The sequence below is a fragment of the Ricinus communis genome, chromosome 6 (genome assembly GCF_019578655.1).
Source record: "Ricinus communis isolate WT05 ecotype wild-type chromosome 6, ASM1957865v1, whole genome shotgun sequence".
In the NCBI taxonomy this organism is placed as follows: domain Eukaryota; kingdom Viridiplantae; phylum Streptophyta; class Magnoliopsida; order Malpighiales; family Euphorbiaceae; genus Ricinus; species Ricinus communis.
Window position 1 is genome coordinate 18,291,319 of NC_063261.1, and position 15,861 is coordinate 18,307,179.

The 15,861-nt window shown below is 27.5% G+C and overlaps 1 protein-coding gene across 1 annotated transcript; it reads right to left on the reverse strand.

Annotated features, from left to right (window-relative positions):
* Window positions 1-1,418: 1,418 nt before the first annotated feature.
* Window positions 1,419-5,555, reverse strand: LOC8279073 (gamma-glutamyl peptidase 5). The gene is made up of 4 exons (XM_002532711.4): window positions 4,991-5,555; window positions 2,289-2,435; window positions 2,031-2,198; window positions 1,419-1,904 (listed from the first exon to the last, which is right to left on the reverse strand). Exons 1-4 carry the CDS (start codon window positions 5,303-5,305, stop codon window positions 1,803-1,805), a joined length of 732 nt encoding a protein of 243 aa, XP_002532757.1. The 5' UTR covers window positions 5,306-5,555; the 3' UTR covers window positions 1,419-1,802.
* Between the last annotated feature and the right edge of the window lie 10,306 nt (window positions 5,556-15,861).

Sequence of the window (15,861 nt, forward strand, 5' to 3'; positions counted from 1 at the left end):
TAGGAAATTAAATTGATAAAATAGACAAAGTTCAAACGTATATATATATATATATATATATATATATATATATATATGCATTTCATTTTCTATATTTTGCAAATATAACCCTCAATATGTTTTAAGCCTAAACAAATCAGCAAAACGAAAAAGAAATTTGATGATTTTGAAGCCTGTGATGATCCTCCATGGCCAGTGACAAAAGGGTGGAAAAGAAAAAGAATCAACATTTTAAGGGTCAAATTAAGAAGGCTCTTTCATTTGATGGCCTAAGTGTGAAACTTCAGGTCGAAATTCTTGATCACCATTTTTCTGTTTTTTTCAAGCTTTATTCGGATACATTCTTATAAATAGTTTCAAGATAATTATTTATATATTTTACCTTTTCGTAATAGGCACCGGCCACACAAATTAAATTCGTAATTCTATTCAATTACACAGACAAAGTGAGAAAGCAATCTCTATCAATGATACCCTTATGTCCTTCCTTGAGATTTTTATTTTTCAATTTTAATATCTTTTAGCCTTTGCTTTTTCTTTCTTATTTTGACCCTCTTTTTTTTTTTAAATTTAATTTTAAAAGAATTTAATTTTTTTAATTTTTTAATTGTATCCTGATTCAAAAACACTAGCATAAGTTTTATCTAATATTTTATTATCACCAGGAGAGAAAAATAGAGAAAAAGAAATTCAAAAATAAAAATGGAAAATTTTCATTTTTTTTTAAATTTTAATTTTGATCACTTGGCTAGAACTGAAACTAATTTCTTAAATTTAGTTATAATCACAAAAAGCAAAAAAAAGATTAAAAAATTACGAAAAGTCTAAAAGAATCAAAAATTTTTTATTTTATTTTATGATTACGATTTAGAGGAAGGAATAGTTATGAAACAACATCAACGCCTTACATTTTAGAATCAAAAAAATGTTATCTAAAAATTGATTCAATAACTTGTGTTTCTATTTTGAAATGTGTAAAAGTTAGAAATGAATTCAGAATTGATATACAAATAGTGTTGGTTATCAAACCAAGCCAAATGAATTGTGCCCATTTTCTTTATTTTATTTGATTCCTTGCAGAACCGCACAAATGAAAACATGCCACATGTTTCAGCCCAAAACCTAACTAAACGAAAATGAAATTTGATGATTTTTTTGAAGTTGGAAATGACCCTTCATGGTCAGAAAAAGTGGGGTAAAGAAAGAATTATAAAGCCACCCAGGGGTCAAATTAAGAATGCTCCAACACACAGCCAAAGACCAGACAGAGTGTGGAAGGTTAAGGAGTTCTGGACCAGATCAATTGACAAGTCTTTTTGTGAATAGTTTTGACCATTTTTTCATTACTTTATTTCCCATCATTTCCAAGAATGAAATTGTATGATCAAAGGCCACAAATGATACATTTGACCTCCAAATTTAACCAAAACTTGTAAAAGATTTATTGTTTTTTCATTTCCATGCTAAGCCTTGCCACGTCAGCATTTCACATACAACATAAGAGAAAACCCACTTGCTTGACATATAAATACTGCCACCCTAAACAAAAACTCTAATCTCCTTTAGATCAAGCACTGGTTTGGCCTAAACATTGCTCTTAATCAAAATGCCTACCCCACCTTACTAATCACACACATCCCTAGTTTTGATTTCACTCATATAAAGCCAAGGTGGGTGCTTCACCATTAGTTGCTGCTTTCTTTGACACTAACCCTCTCTTCAAACTTTTTCTTCCCATTTCAGTCCTTATTTACAATTCAATTTCAGATTTTTTTTTATTGGTAAAATTGAATGTCTGATGATTATAATCTGCTCTTGAGGAAGTTGGTGCACATCTTCCTCCATGCCTCCCTATCTGGCTCTTGTTCATCCAAATTTTCCTTGATCTCATCAGCAAATGAATCCTATATGTGTAAATTATATTTTTGGTCAATATGCACTAGTTTTGTGGTCATTTTGGACCCCATTTGATTGGTAATAATAATAAAGGGTCGAGATCATTGAAGTGGAAATGATAGGGTGTGACGTACCATAATGAGACCGCGCTGGAGAAGTCGGTCAATCAAGTGGAGCAGAATGTCTCTTGTGTACTCAGGATGACCTTGAATCCCCATGATGTGATCACCAAACTTGAACATCTCAATCCCAGTCTTTGCAGACCATGCCATCACCTCTGCTTTCGGAGGAAGTTGGCGAACCTACCATATAACAATAAGGTTGCAAACATTAAACTCTAGCCATGGCAATATAATTTGGTGAGACCAAGTTCAGTGTTGTATCAAACAAACCTCATCTCTGTGGCACTCAATTATAGATAGAGGCGTCTTTTGCGATGAGAAGAGCTTCGATGAAGATGAGAAATGAATGGCAGTCACCCCTATATCCCAGCCAGAGACGGCACGGCCAGTCTTTCCTCCTAATGCACGGGCCAGTATCTGATCAAAACCACAAAATGTTTATCAGAGAATAAAAGAAAAAACTTACAATTTCAGCAATTATAGCAAATTTACTTTAATGAACAAGGTACCTAATTATAATTTGTGTGTAAAAGCAGAAAAATATCCATTTTGAGCATGTGACTTTTGTGCTTTGTGCAAAAATCCTATTCTAAACTACGTTTAGGGCTGGATTTCTTGCCTATCAATGGACTCAAATAAATATTGTGACAACCAAGATAAAGTGCTTTATGCAAAATAAATAAATAAAGTAAAAGAATCTCTTATCTCTCATAAAAAGATCATGATCCATTAGAGATTAGAAAGTATCTGGCTACAAAACAACAATAAAGAGAAGCACTAAATGACAAGGAAATTGGCAGTCACAAATATCATGCAATTGATAGATATATCATTGGTGCAAACCGAATCACAGCCAAAAGTATACTTATCCTTCATGAAATAGAACAACCATTCAACACTAGGAGGAGACATACTTGCACATTAAATAATGTCGGATTAGACATGAGTAAACATGTGCATGTATGTAAGGTTGGATATTGCTGTCATACCACCCGCAAATGAGGAAAACGAAGGACGGCAATTTATGGTCTGTATCTTGATATGTTACAATCAATCAATGAACAAGAACTGGATCTGATGTTTTAATCTAGTGATAAAAGTGAGACTATTTACAGATCAGCGCAAGTATGAATAGTTCGGCCCAATGTTAAAATGACAACGACCAAGATTTATTTTATAGCATACTTAAAAGCAAATGCTAACTGAGATTACAATAGAAAAACCATATAGATTTAAGATTTCCTACATGTATACATAAAAGTGTGGTCCCATGTCTCTACCAACAACTCTTATCTGCCACTCATTTACAGCATGTGTAGAATTATCTGGCTAAACAATAGCTTTCGTACACATAAAGGATGTCTTTTTGGAGATATGCTATTATATAGTTATGCCTATATTAATCATATCTCTTGATGGACACTATTACACTGGTGAAGTATGTATATGACAAGTGTCCAACTCATTAGATGCTTATCTAACTATGCACCAACAAACCCACCAACCTTATGCAATCCACTTTTGAATAACAAAGTACATATTGATTGTTCATAAGTATACATAAATATATCAGAGGCATGCACACATTCAAATCATTTACTTTATTATTTGTTTTTTGGAATCCTACACACTTCAGTATGAAAAGGAACAAAAAAAACAAAAACTTCCGTGGATAGTCCTTAAGAAACAGATAAAAATTGGTTTAGAAATAACCATTTTGATGAATACTCAAAAGAGACCAAGGAGAAGAAAGCAAACCCACATAGGCAAGGGGACTACATTGTCAATTCTAGACATTTTATTAGATAGGATTTCAGAGTCAAGTGAGCTTCACACCTTCTATAATAGGTCAGAGCATTGCTTCCATCGTACTCCTACCCAATAACTGCTTTAATTCTAGAGGATTTAAATGAGCCTTAGAAAATGAAAAATTTTAAGCAAAACCATATTCCATTTAGCTCAACCTAATTTAGTTACATGACCCCCTAGCTGACAATGTCTCATCAAAAATCTTTTAGTGAAGAAAGACATATGCACCCAACTTTGGCACGAGTATATTTTCCCCCGAAATTGGGAAAATACCAAATCTTGGCAGGTATAAGTTAGTCTTTATTGATGCAAATCTAATTACTATGAATTGCGTGCTAAATTTGAAGTAGGAGCAAAAATGGTAGCATATAGCCAAAATCATCTTCCAAATAAAATGGGAAGGATGACCCCACAACAACTAAAGGTCTGTAGACAGAAGAAAGTTGGACCACTTTAGAATTAATTACACAAAAAAGAAATTCACAGTATATCAGAACTGTGCAAATCTGAAAGGGCTAGGCCGAATATGGTGTCAACAATGGAAGATTGTACGGTAAATGGACCACTCAAAAGTGTAGTGTCTGTATCTAAGTGGACCACATTAAAAGATAACAATAGCTTATATCATGTTCTCTACTAACGCGTTTATCTTATTAATTTCATGCAAGTTCTGGTAGTATTTGCCTTGGACTTTCATCAAAATTATAACCTTTTCTTGACTAGCCTCCACGAAGAGAAGAGAAGCAATTTATAGTTTGAAAGACTTTTCTGTCCTGCTTGGCTGTCATTTCAGAGCATCTCTTCGAATTAAAGAAAAAAAAGAAAGAAAATCCCAAATGCAAATCGGCCCTCCTTAATATCAGGGAAATCTTATTTCAAATCTTACAACTTTCATTATTTTTAACAGTAAAACCCACAAATTAAGGTCTAAAATTTTGTGCAAGGAACATTTTTCATCAAAACCAAACAACATCTAAGAGCTAGCAAACAAGATTTGACCATTACTCAGAAAACAAAAGCACCTAAACAGACAGTTGAAGAGCCACATGTACATACTGTTAAAGAAAGCCACATGTACATTATAAAAACAGCAAATTAAACTGTTAGCATAATAAAATGACACTTAATAAAAAACACAACAACAATTAAAATAATCATAATACCTGGTGTCCAAAGCATATACCCAGAATTTTCTTTTTCTTGGAATCCAATTTCTTCAAAAGATTCAAGAGTTTACAGATCCAAACATCATTTCCATGAGCATCATTACAACTACCAGTTATAACAAACCCGTCAAATGTTTCAATCTCATCATCATCAGGAAACTCTCCATTTGCTACCTTATAAACAGCCCATGTCTCTCCTTCTTCCCCAAGCATTCTTACAAAAACCCCAAAGTAACCTCCATACTTCTTTTTTACATACTCTGAGTCTTCTGCACATAACAAAACTGCAAATTTCTTGCCACCCATTTCCATTTTAATAAAAAAGACTCTTTCTTGTTTGCAAATTAATTTGAAAATGTGACTCTCTCTCTTACTCTCCAAAAAAAATCTTTATATAGAGAGTTAGAGAGGATGATGAAAAATGGGTTTTCTTTCCTCTACAAGAAAGTGGAAGAATTTAAGACAGAGAGGAAAGAAAAAGTGACAAACAGAGAGAGAATTAAGAGCTTATGTTCTCTCTCTCTCTCTGTTTGTTATTGTTTATAGAGAAGGATTTGTGTTGGACAAGAAGACATCAAGCTCGTGTCCTATTTAATGTGGTTGCATTTCCAATCTAACCATGAAGTTCATCAAAATTTACAATTATGTCTTAAGCTATTTAAATTACCAAAAATACCCTTTTCTTTTATTCTTTTTCCCTGAAAATTTTCAGTTTTTCTTTTTCCTTTTTCTTCTTTTTTGGGTTTCTCTTAGTTGTATGTGTAGGCAATAGCTTAGATGGATACAGTTGAATGAACCTAACTGGGATTGAGGGTAAATTAAGGATGTTGTGTACCTTGTTAGGAATGTAGTGTGAATTAGCCTAATCAACTAACCAAAATCTGTGTCTAAATAAAAATCTGTCCTTTTTATCTCTTTCTATGTTTTGGTTGGATTGGATTGATTTACACTTGGGGCTGTTTAGATTTAGGGATTCTAATTGAGTATTTAATTAATTAGATTCTGAAGGATATGATTGATTCATTTGGTTGGTTAATTGTATAAGAATCAAGGTGCATTCCTTAAAGTCATGGTTCTCCTTTGGTTTTATAGGAATCCATTGGTTGTCACCCATATGGGAATTAAGAGACAATATTTTAATGATACAATATTTCAATTGTTTTTTTCATTTATTTATAGGAATTCACTTGTTTTATCTATTCAAATATTCTTTATAAGTCAAAATTGATTAGTGGCTTCATTAGAATTTACATTTATGAGAATCAAAAAGATATTAATTTTAAAATTCTTTTATTTATTATAATGGATATTAGTAAAATTTTACATAAATATAAAGAGATAATTACTTAATAATATATGACGGCTAGCTCATTTATAATTACAATTAAGAAAATATTAGTAACATTTTTATGCATTTTTATTTATATATATATATATACTTTTAATATAATATAAACACTTATTTTGCACTTAACATCATAATTTGTTACTTAGTGTTATGGGTGTACTTGTTTCGTTTACTCTTTTTTTTTTCTCTAACCTTTTTATTAAAAAAGGTTTAGAGGATCATCATTTATAGTAATATCCTTATTGCATTAAATAATAATTATTTCTACATATGAAAAGATTATATGTAATTTTGGGTAATTTTGGTTTTTTCTTATGATGAAGAAATTTAATTATAGATTGCACAAATCTATTAAAAAATAAATATGAAAATTTAAAAAAAATCAAAAGAAATAAGTGACTAAGGTAAGAGTAAATCTCAAATGTAGCTGTTGGTCTAATGTCATGTTGGTTAGACCACATTATTTTCCTTAACCTAAAGTCATAAAACTAGGTACAATATAGTTATTTTCACCTAATTTGGAGGAGAATTATAATGTAGATCCATAGAAATTCTCGGCACTATCCAATATTATGAATTAATCACAGATTTGCATTGTGTAAGGGAAAAACTAGAATTTTGAATTTTTAGTTTCCCTTTTATTTTATACTCAATTCCAAGAGATTGACAAGTTTTTCAAGATTTGATCCATTTATTTTCTAATTAAGTTTTCACTTTATGTTTCTGTTTTATTGCAACTAAGTATCATATAACAACATTTTTTTTTCTCGATAACATACTAAAATTTGTATTTTTTTTTTAATGATAAGTGTAATTTTTTGAAAAATTGGACTAATGACAACTAAGCTCACTTAATTACCATCTGAATTGAGTTTTGAAATTAAATAGTCTATATCTTTGATTTAATTAAAGTAAACATTTAATATTTGCATGAAAATTTGGTTAATAATTCATTTGCACCTAATTATGAAATTTATTTCCGCCGTCATTTCGGATTTGTCATTAGAATAAAATATTTCGGTACTTGACCATTTCAACGTTCTGCTTTGGACCGTTCCGAATTATATATATATAATTTAATTTTAAACCATTAAAATACAACACTACAAAATTAATATTCATAATCTAATTAGAAAGCAATAAGCAAACATAAACTCAACTTCTCATTATTATAGAATTACAATCATGAAATTTCTTTCTATAATACAATCGACTAAAGCATAAAATAGATCTTATGATATAAAGTCATAAAAAAATAAATTATGTAAGTCTTGAGTTGTTATTACTAAATAATATATATTAAATCACAAAAATATTTTAAATGAATTAGTAAATAAATACATGGTTAAACTGTATAGCACAATATAAGATGATAGATAAAAATAAATAGATTATTATGTAGGTTTTAGATTTTTAGTTTTAAAATTTTAGATTTAAGTCATTTTTATTGATAAGAGAGAAAAGATTTTATTAAATTAGGGTTAAGTGTTATTCAACTATTTAATTCAATTCAATGATATAATTCTTTTGATATAAAATTACTTCATCTCGGCCTACATCGTTAATCTCGGCCAGAGTGGGCATTTCGGCCCAATCTCAGTCGTTCCGGATCGAAATGGCGGAGATTTTGACCGATATGGAAGGAGAAATATATTATTATGTTTTCCTTAATAAAATGAGACATTTTGGCTATTCGGCCGAAATGGGACGAAATCAATAATCTTAACCTCTATAATTATCACATTAAATTTGTAAACAGAAAAAACAGATGTTAGGTACCAAATTTATAAAAAAAGCTGGAGCCATTAAGTAATTATTCACTTGAAAAGATCTCTTTCGGTTACTTGTACAAGAACACCACTTTTATTTGTTAGTTTAATTGGAGTCAGTATACACTTTTTTTTCAGGTAACGCCATTGTTTGTTGCTTTGAAAGACTAAGAATGGAATCATAGCTAAACACGACCTAATTGTTTCTTCTAGCTTTTTGTATTTATACTTTTCTGTCTCTACCTTCTCAATTTGTTATAACTTGTAAATATATATTTCCAAAATTTTGTAATTTTCACAAAATTAAAATTGTGAGGTCTCGAATTCAAACTTTAATTAGAACAAGTTAATAAAAAATATTTATAATATATTGTAATATTTCAAATAAAAAATATTTATAATATATTGTAATATTTCAAATAAAAAATATTTATAATATGTTGTGGATATTTTAAATTCGAACTCCAATAGTACAAGTTAATAAAATAAATCTATCTTATTTATAATCATATGCTATCACTTAATTAACACATCATTTGGCAAATTAGATTTAGCTAAAACCTTTAAATGTCATGGTATTGTAAGCTAAACAAGGCCAAATTGTTTCTTTAGGGTTTCGTTATAACTTATCTATAATATACAATTCCGAAGTTGTAATACCGACACCCTTAACCCTAAACCCTAAACATATTAACAGTAGCTCTACTAGAACCATTATCGGAACTGTAAAATTATAAATTCGAACTTCAGCTGGAACAGAATAATAAAAGATATTTCTAATATTAATTGATCATATGCTATCACTTAATTAACACATCATTTGGCAAATTAAGTTTAGCTAAATGTGACCTCAAAATGTCATGGTGTTGTTAGTTTCTTTACTCTATTGCTGTGTTGAGATCTAATGTTGTACTCAAATACTTCAATGATTGATGATGGTGCTTGATGTGCTCTTTAATGCCTTTGAACCCACTATATAGGTCTTCTTTTAGACACATGGAATTCAGTTTCAAACAAAGTTTGTTTCATGTATATAAATTAACACAAAATAAGGAAAAGTAACCATTAGATAATTGATTGATACGTCTGTTTTCTTATAGTGTAACCAGCCAAATACATGTGAACTTTGCGTTTATAATGTGAATGTCCATTTCCTCAGATATCTCTAATTAGATATGTTATTTATAAAAGCTTCTCAAAGACTTGAGTCCCGTTTGGATCATCAAAAAAAATTGGACCATAATCCAAATTAGAATAAACTAATTTGATCGTTGATATTTGATTCATACAAAAATGTTATGAAATTGAAAGAAAATTCGTCGGCGAATTAAAAATTTTTATCCTCTCTTTCCTAAAGAAATGAATTTCATTTTGTATTTTTATAAAAATTTAAATCAAATTGTCAAACAAATTTATCAGAACTTTCATCCTATTTTCAATCCCTTTCGTTTTTAGTTTTAGAATCTAAACCAAACGAGGCCCTAGATTTCAATTTTAAAGTTGCTTCAAGGTGTTAGAAAGGAAAAGTTTCACAGAATTTAAGACGAAATTGTCTTATTGCATTGTGCGGGCTGATAGATTTCCACTTCACTTGGAAGGCATTTAGGATCCGCTTGATATTGAGATTGGAAACTTTAATTTTTATTTTATATTATTTTTAATTTTTTTTGAAAATTATTTTATAAAAAGCAAGTTTAATTATTTTCTCCACGGCAGATTTAAGAAAATAATTTATAAGAAAATAAAAAAAATTTATATATTAAATTAAAAAAACATTTAAACGTACCTTTTTAACATCCGACAAGAATTCTAAATACACTCTAAAAACAAAGAAAAGCAAAATATTTTTTTTATCTGTATGTAAATTTGTTTTATTGTTGGCTCCATAAATTTAAATTTATAAGGTTTGGATTTAAATTCATGAATATATAAACTAATAAATGTAAGCAAAATATTGAAAAAGAAAAGAATATGAGAAACTCTTTGATATTGTTTAGGATTACATTAAAATAAATTTAAATTACTGCATAAATTAATATTTGCAGTAATTATATAGCAATGGTACTTAATAAGGATAATTGAAAAGAAAATTTAAAATCTTATTGGTATTTTAAAGTGACAAATATTTTTAAAATTATTTCTTTGCAGGTAAAAGGAAATAGAGGAAATATTAATTATCATCTTTTTTTCTTTAAATTCGCTTCTATTCAGGATGAGAGAATATAAACAGAGTAGGATAGAGAAAGAAATTAATAGAGTGAGCCAGTAATTTTGAGTATTTTAATATAAGGCGTTTTAATCATATCAAATTATTATTATTTATTATAATTTGATATTTTCTGTATTAAATTTTTTTTAATTTATCTAATTATCTTAAATGTCATTTAAATTTTTAGTGACCAAAATTCTTTTCGTCGTAAGAAAAATAACAAGTGAAAGAGATATGGAAGAAATTCATTGCTATTTTGATTTAGCGACGGAATATTTATAGATTTATCTGTCACTAAATACAAATCTTTTTATAGTAACTTGTGATTTGATCTTTTTCCTAAAGAAAAGTCTTGCATTTTTTATTAATTGAAAGCTCTATGAGCAGTGAATTACATAATAATATTTATTATTTCTTAAGAAAAGTATTAAACATCTTATTTTTTAATTTCATCTTTTACCTACATGACGCGGTATTTAAAACTGTCCATTGATGTTAAATATTAAGAATAATTTTATAAAAGTATTAGATGCTACATCAAGTTGATAATAAGTGGAACAAAAAAAATAAGATTATATAGTATTATTTTTTTACTATAAAAGTTATATATTTTTATTTATATCAATAAATTGTGAATAAAGAGACTTAAATTGAACATATTTCTAAATTTTGGAAGCATTGCATTTCGCCTGCTCATAAAAGACAAACTAATATAGTAATTAGGTATGAGCTAATTTTGCGTAATTTCTTTTTTGAATCAAAATGTTACATAAATATGCTGGAATCTCTTTATAGTCATACATTCAAAATTAAATAAAATTTATGATTAAATATATATTATAATTTAATAAAATTTTGAGTGTTAAAATATTTTATTAGACTTAATATTTAATTTTGTTAGTAAAATCATAAAAATTAAAAATAAAATACATAAATATTTTTTTATTATTATATAAATAAAATTGATAAAAAAATAATAATATAATAACACAAAACATAATATATCATATATTTTTTAAAATTATATAAATAAATAGTACTAATATAAAAAAATATTTTTTAAAATATAACTTAAAAATATATATAATTTATTATAATAAAATTTTTCTTTATTTATAACTGTCTCAAATTATAACCGTAATTTTTTATCACTACAGAGAGATTATTCTTATACGTCACTATAAAAGATTTTATTCTATATATAAAATATTCCATTAATTTTATTTTTGGTTCATAGTCAGCACGTGGAAGTTATCACGTGGGATTCTATCACCTTTGTTGCATATCATCACATCTAAGCCAATGGACATCCTACATCTATATTATCAAATTTTATTCATTAAAAATAATTAAATTAACTAAAGAAAAGAAAAAAGAATAATTAATCCAGCTTAGTAAGCTAGCGTGACTGATCTCGAATTTATGCAGGCCTGGCAAACATTAATTAATTAATTAATGCTATTATGGATTCCTTTCTATCTCTCTTTCAACTTCAATTGATCATTATGTGAAGACCTAATAATTAAATAGAAAATCTTTTAATTATTATTATTATCATCACGATCTATTTGTTCAAATTCATTATCCAAAGCTAGATACCACTTCATTATCCTTTATCTATAGTTTAATAATCTAACATGCTTAATTACAAATTAATTTTAAATTTTACATTTTTTAATTATTTTATCTAATTATTTTAAAATTTTAAAATATATATTTATTTATTTTAATTTACGATAACAATTTTTAAAATTTAAAAGTAAAAAATGATATAGGATATTAATTTTATTTACTAAAAAAATTATTATAAATCAGTAAAAATAATTTATTTTAAACTTAATAATATGACCATTAAAATTCTCATGTATGTGCATTCTTTTATATATTTTATATCTAAATGTAATAATTTTTTTATTAACTCACTAAATTTTATGTTGGTAAGCAGAATCGATTTGCTACATCATTTTTTTCATTATAATATTTTAAAAATTGTTACCAAAAAGTATTTTGAAAATAAAATTAAAGTATAGGTCTTTATTTTAAAATTTTGAAATAATTGAATAAAATTGTTAGAAAGTGTAAAATTCAGAATTTCATTAGTAATTAGACCAATCTAATATCAAAACTTCATTTTGGTTATTCTTTTGTGGGTTAATGTGGAGTAAAACTAAGACTCTTTTTAATTATCTTAAAATTTTATATTTATATATATGAAATGTTATTATAAAATATCATAATATTTTGACTCAATCAAATTTTCAATTCAAAACATTAACATAAGTTAATCTAATAATTGAAATTGTGGCGTATAGATAACTTTTGAATTTTTTCTTTATGATGTAGAATATTATAATCTTTCCGTTAGAATCGTAACATTCTCATCGCGACTAATTTCAAATTAAATTTCATAATTCACATTACATTTACGTTTTCTAAATCACAATTTCTTGTCAATTTATTGAATCCCCACAATTTTGATTTAAAATATCTCTAATCCAATTTAATTATAATATTCTTTTAGCATCCATAAATATAACCCGTTAATAAGTGTAGATTTAATTAATTTTCATCTAATTAGTACCTAAAGTAACATTTTTCATAATAGGTGCCATTAACTTTTAGATTCAAATTACTTGTGCATAATTATGAAAGTTAATATATAGTAGTTAGAATTGGAAAATATGAGCTTTCTTTTTTCATTTTTTTCGATGTCTTACAAGTATATTATATATGATAGTATTATGAAAAATATAAATTCTGCTACAGAGAGATCACGAGAGCATCTATAGGCTTGTGCAAATTTGAGCTTTTCGTTGTTATTTACAAGTCAGCAATAACAGAAAGGAGTGGACATGACATGGATCCATGTATTATATATATGAATATAATATAATTTTTTTTTTATTAATTTTTGTTGGCAAAGTAAGCTAGCATTTTTTCCCCTTGTTTTGCTGTTGTATTTACGATAATTTTTTATTTATTAAAATTATGTCTCTATTTATATACTAAATTAATATATATTTATTAATTTTAAATAAATAATTATATTAAAATATAAATCATTCATAATATATTATTTCTTATTAATTATAGTATATATATCAAATTTAAATAAAAATTAACCGTAATAAAATGAGAAACGCGTTTTATCGATTAGGCGACCCTCTCTGCAAACTAAGAGAAAATTATATTTTAAGAACATTGTTACGTGGCCAATATCAGGCTCCTTGTCTTTTTCTTATCTTAATTCTTTCTCTCTTTTTCTCTCTTTTTTTTTTCATTGGTTGTCATTTTCTCTTGTTTATTATAGAGATAAATATAGAATATTTCATTATTATTTTAAAATATTAAGAAAATAATTTAATAAAAATATTATTATCACATTTATTAGATAGGCAATAGTTGAGAAAAATCATGATCCGACTGTAGCATCACTTTTAATGAGGAAAACGTTTCTGTGTCTCATAGTTCCTTATAATTAGTAATAGGTACACTTTCTCTCCTAATATCGACAACGATTCCCACATTGGTGTTTGATATTTTGAATTCATTGATAGCTAAGTTTACTGTTAAATTATTTTTTAATTTAATATATCATTAGCCATCGCTTATTAGCTATCACATTAATCAAAATAAATCTTTAAACTTTTTCTATTTATACGTTATTTTAAAGTAAAATTGAGTATCACTTGGAAGAAAAAAAAACGTGAGGTGCCAATATGATATTGGCTCTAAATTTAGAATAAAAAACACCGTTTCCCTTTATAATAAGGTTATTGTTGTCTTTATATATGTATATCAGAAATAATTTATTTTCATTTACCATATTATTAATTTCTACTTACATATATACTTCTGTTTAAATTTAATAAAACGGCACATGAATGCATAATATAAAAGAAAAAAAGTAAAGAAATGAAATTGACTGGCCAATCAAAAAAAATTATTAGACAGAGTCGATTTATGTTTTGACAATAAACTACACCAACAGAGTTCTTATTACAAAGTTCTTCAAATTAATTAGGCAAAGGGCAGTGCTGGCTGACTAGTAGCTAACAAATAGCATTTTTTTATTTTTCAATTTAGTGCAAAGTTCCCTATAATATGAATATGAAAGTGCATTACCAATCTTTTTTCCCATGCATGAGTGCAACACACGTTTAAAGACCAGTACCAACAAAAGAAACTGCCCCAAATTAAAGGGATAAAAGCCCCCATTGTTTGATGTCATAGACCACTAATTCGTGCTGGCTTGCTTGAATTATTAGCAATGCTACAATCCTCAATTTAGTGGGTGTGAAGTAGTGTAGATGTATGATTCACCAAGAGATTGGTGGGGATTATGGGCCACCCTGTTAGTCTCAAGCTTTTGCTTCTTGTCTGAAAAATGAAAATGCAGAACTGCGCCCATATACTTGGGGATGGGATCATGTCAATTTATGTAGACATGACATTATTAGTTAAGTGGAGAATTAAAACTAGTGGGAATTATGTCATTTTTGTTTTAAGTAACAACAAGAGGGTTATAAGGGCTTTCTTCTTTTCTTTTCTTTTTTCCCTTTTGTATTTTGGAATTTTTTTGAAAGGGTAAACGAGATTAATAGAATAGATATTCAATTATTGAGTTATTAGTCTGGGAATTTGTTTTGATAATTGCATTTATTTTGTTGATTAAAAATGGAAAAAGATAAAATTAAAAAACGATTATCTAACACTAGAATGTCCTACTTCTATATATTGTGTTACTTAGACAGAAAAATTAAAAATAAGAAAGCAACTATCTAATGCCAAAATATCTACTTTTGTATATAAAAAAAATTATATTATTTAGAAAAATATAAAATTAAATTCAATATCTCAATGTTGGATACTAAATATCTGGCAACCAAACAACCAAATTAAAATTTGGCGGTTACTATTTTCGGCTCTAACCCCACTAAATTATATTTTGAATTTTGAGTGCACCCTATACTTTGGTTATACTAAGACTCTTTTTCCTGTAAAGTGGTTTAATTTCTTAAAGATGCATCGTGAATCCTCCTCCTCCATGACCACATCAAGCCTTAGAAAACAAATTGAAAAAATAAGCTTGGCACTAAGAAAAAGGATTTTGACATAACAAAACAATATTGCTAATTAAAACTTATGTCCTAATTTCCTTCATTTATATATCTGACTTAAAAGGGTTCATTTGAAAAGCTAAAAATTTTAATAATCACTTGAACTAAACCTCAAGATTAGGCCACTAACTTTCTTAATTTGTTGGCCATTTTGTACACATTTTCCGGAAACTAATAAAGAAAATAAAGGGAAAGCCTTGAAGCTAAGCTAACCATGCCAGCTTGAAACAATAGGAAAGAGTTGGCACAGAAACCTCTTGGCTCTCTCTATTCTCTTTAAGAAGTCATATCATACAAAAGGAAATATAGAAAAAGTCTTGGTGGTGTCAAATTCTTAGGCTGTGGCTAAGGAAACACCAAGATTAAGCAAAGAATTAATTAGCAATTAATTTTATTTAGCATATATGAATCAATCGTACAAA

Bases quoted from the DNA above. Each gene is read 5' to 3' on its own strand.
- LOC8279073 (XM_002532711.4), bottom strand. From the start codon at position 5,305: ATGGAAATGGGTGGCAAGAAATTTGCAGTTTTGTTATGTGCAGAAGAC. The intron at 2,436-4,990 runs GTATTATGATTA...GGTTTTGATCAG, and splicing joins GTATATGCTTTGGACACCAG to ATACTGGCCCGTGCATTAGG. The intron at 2,199-2,288 runs GTTTGTTTGATA...GTTATATGGTAG, and splicing joins TTGAGTGCCACAGAGATGAG to GTTCGCCAACTTCCTCCGAA.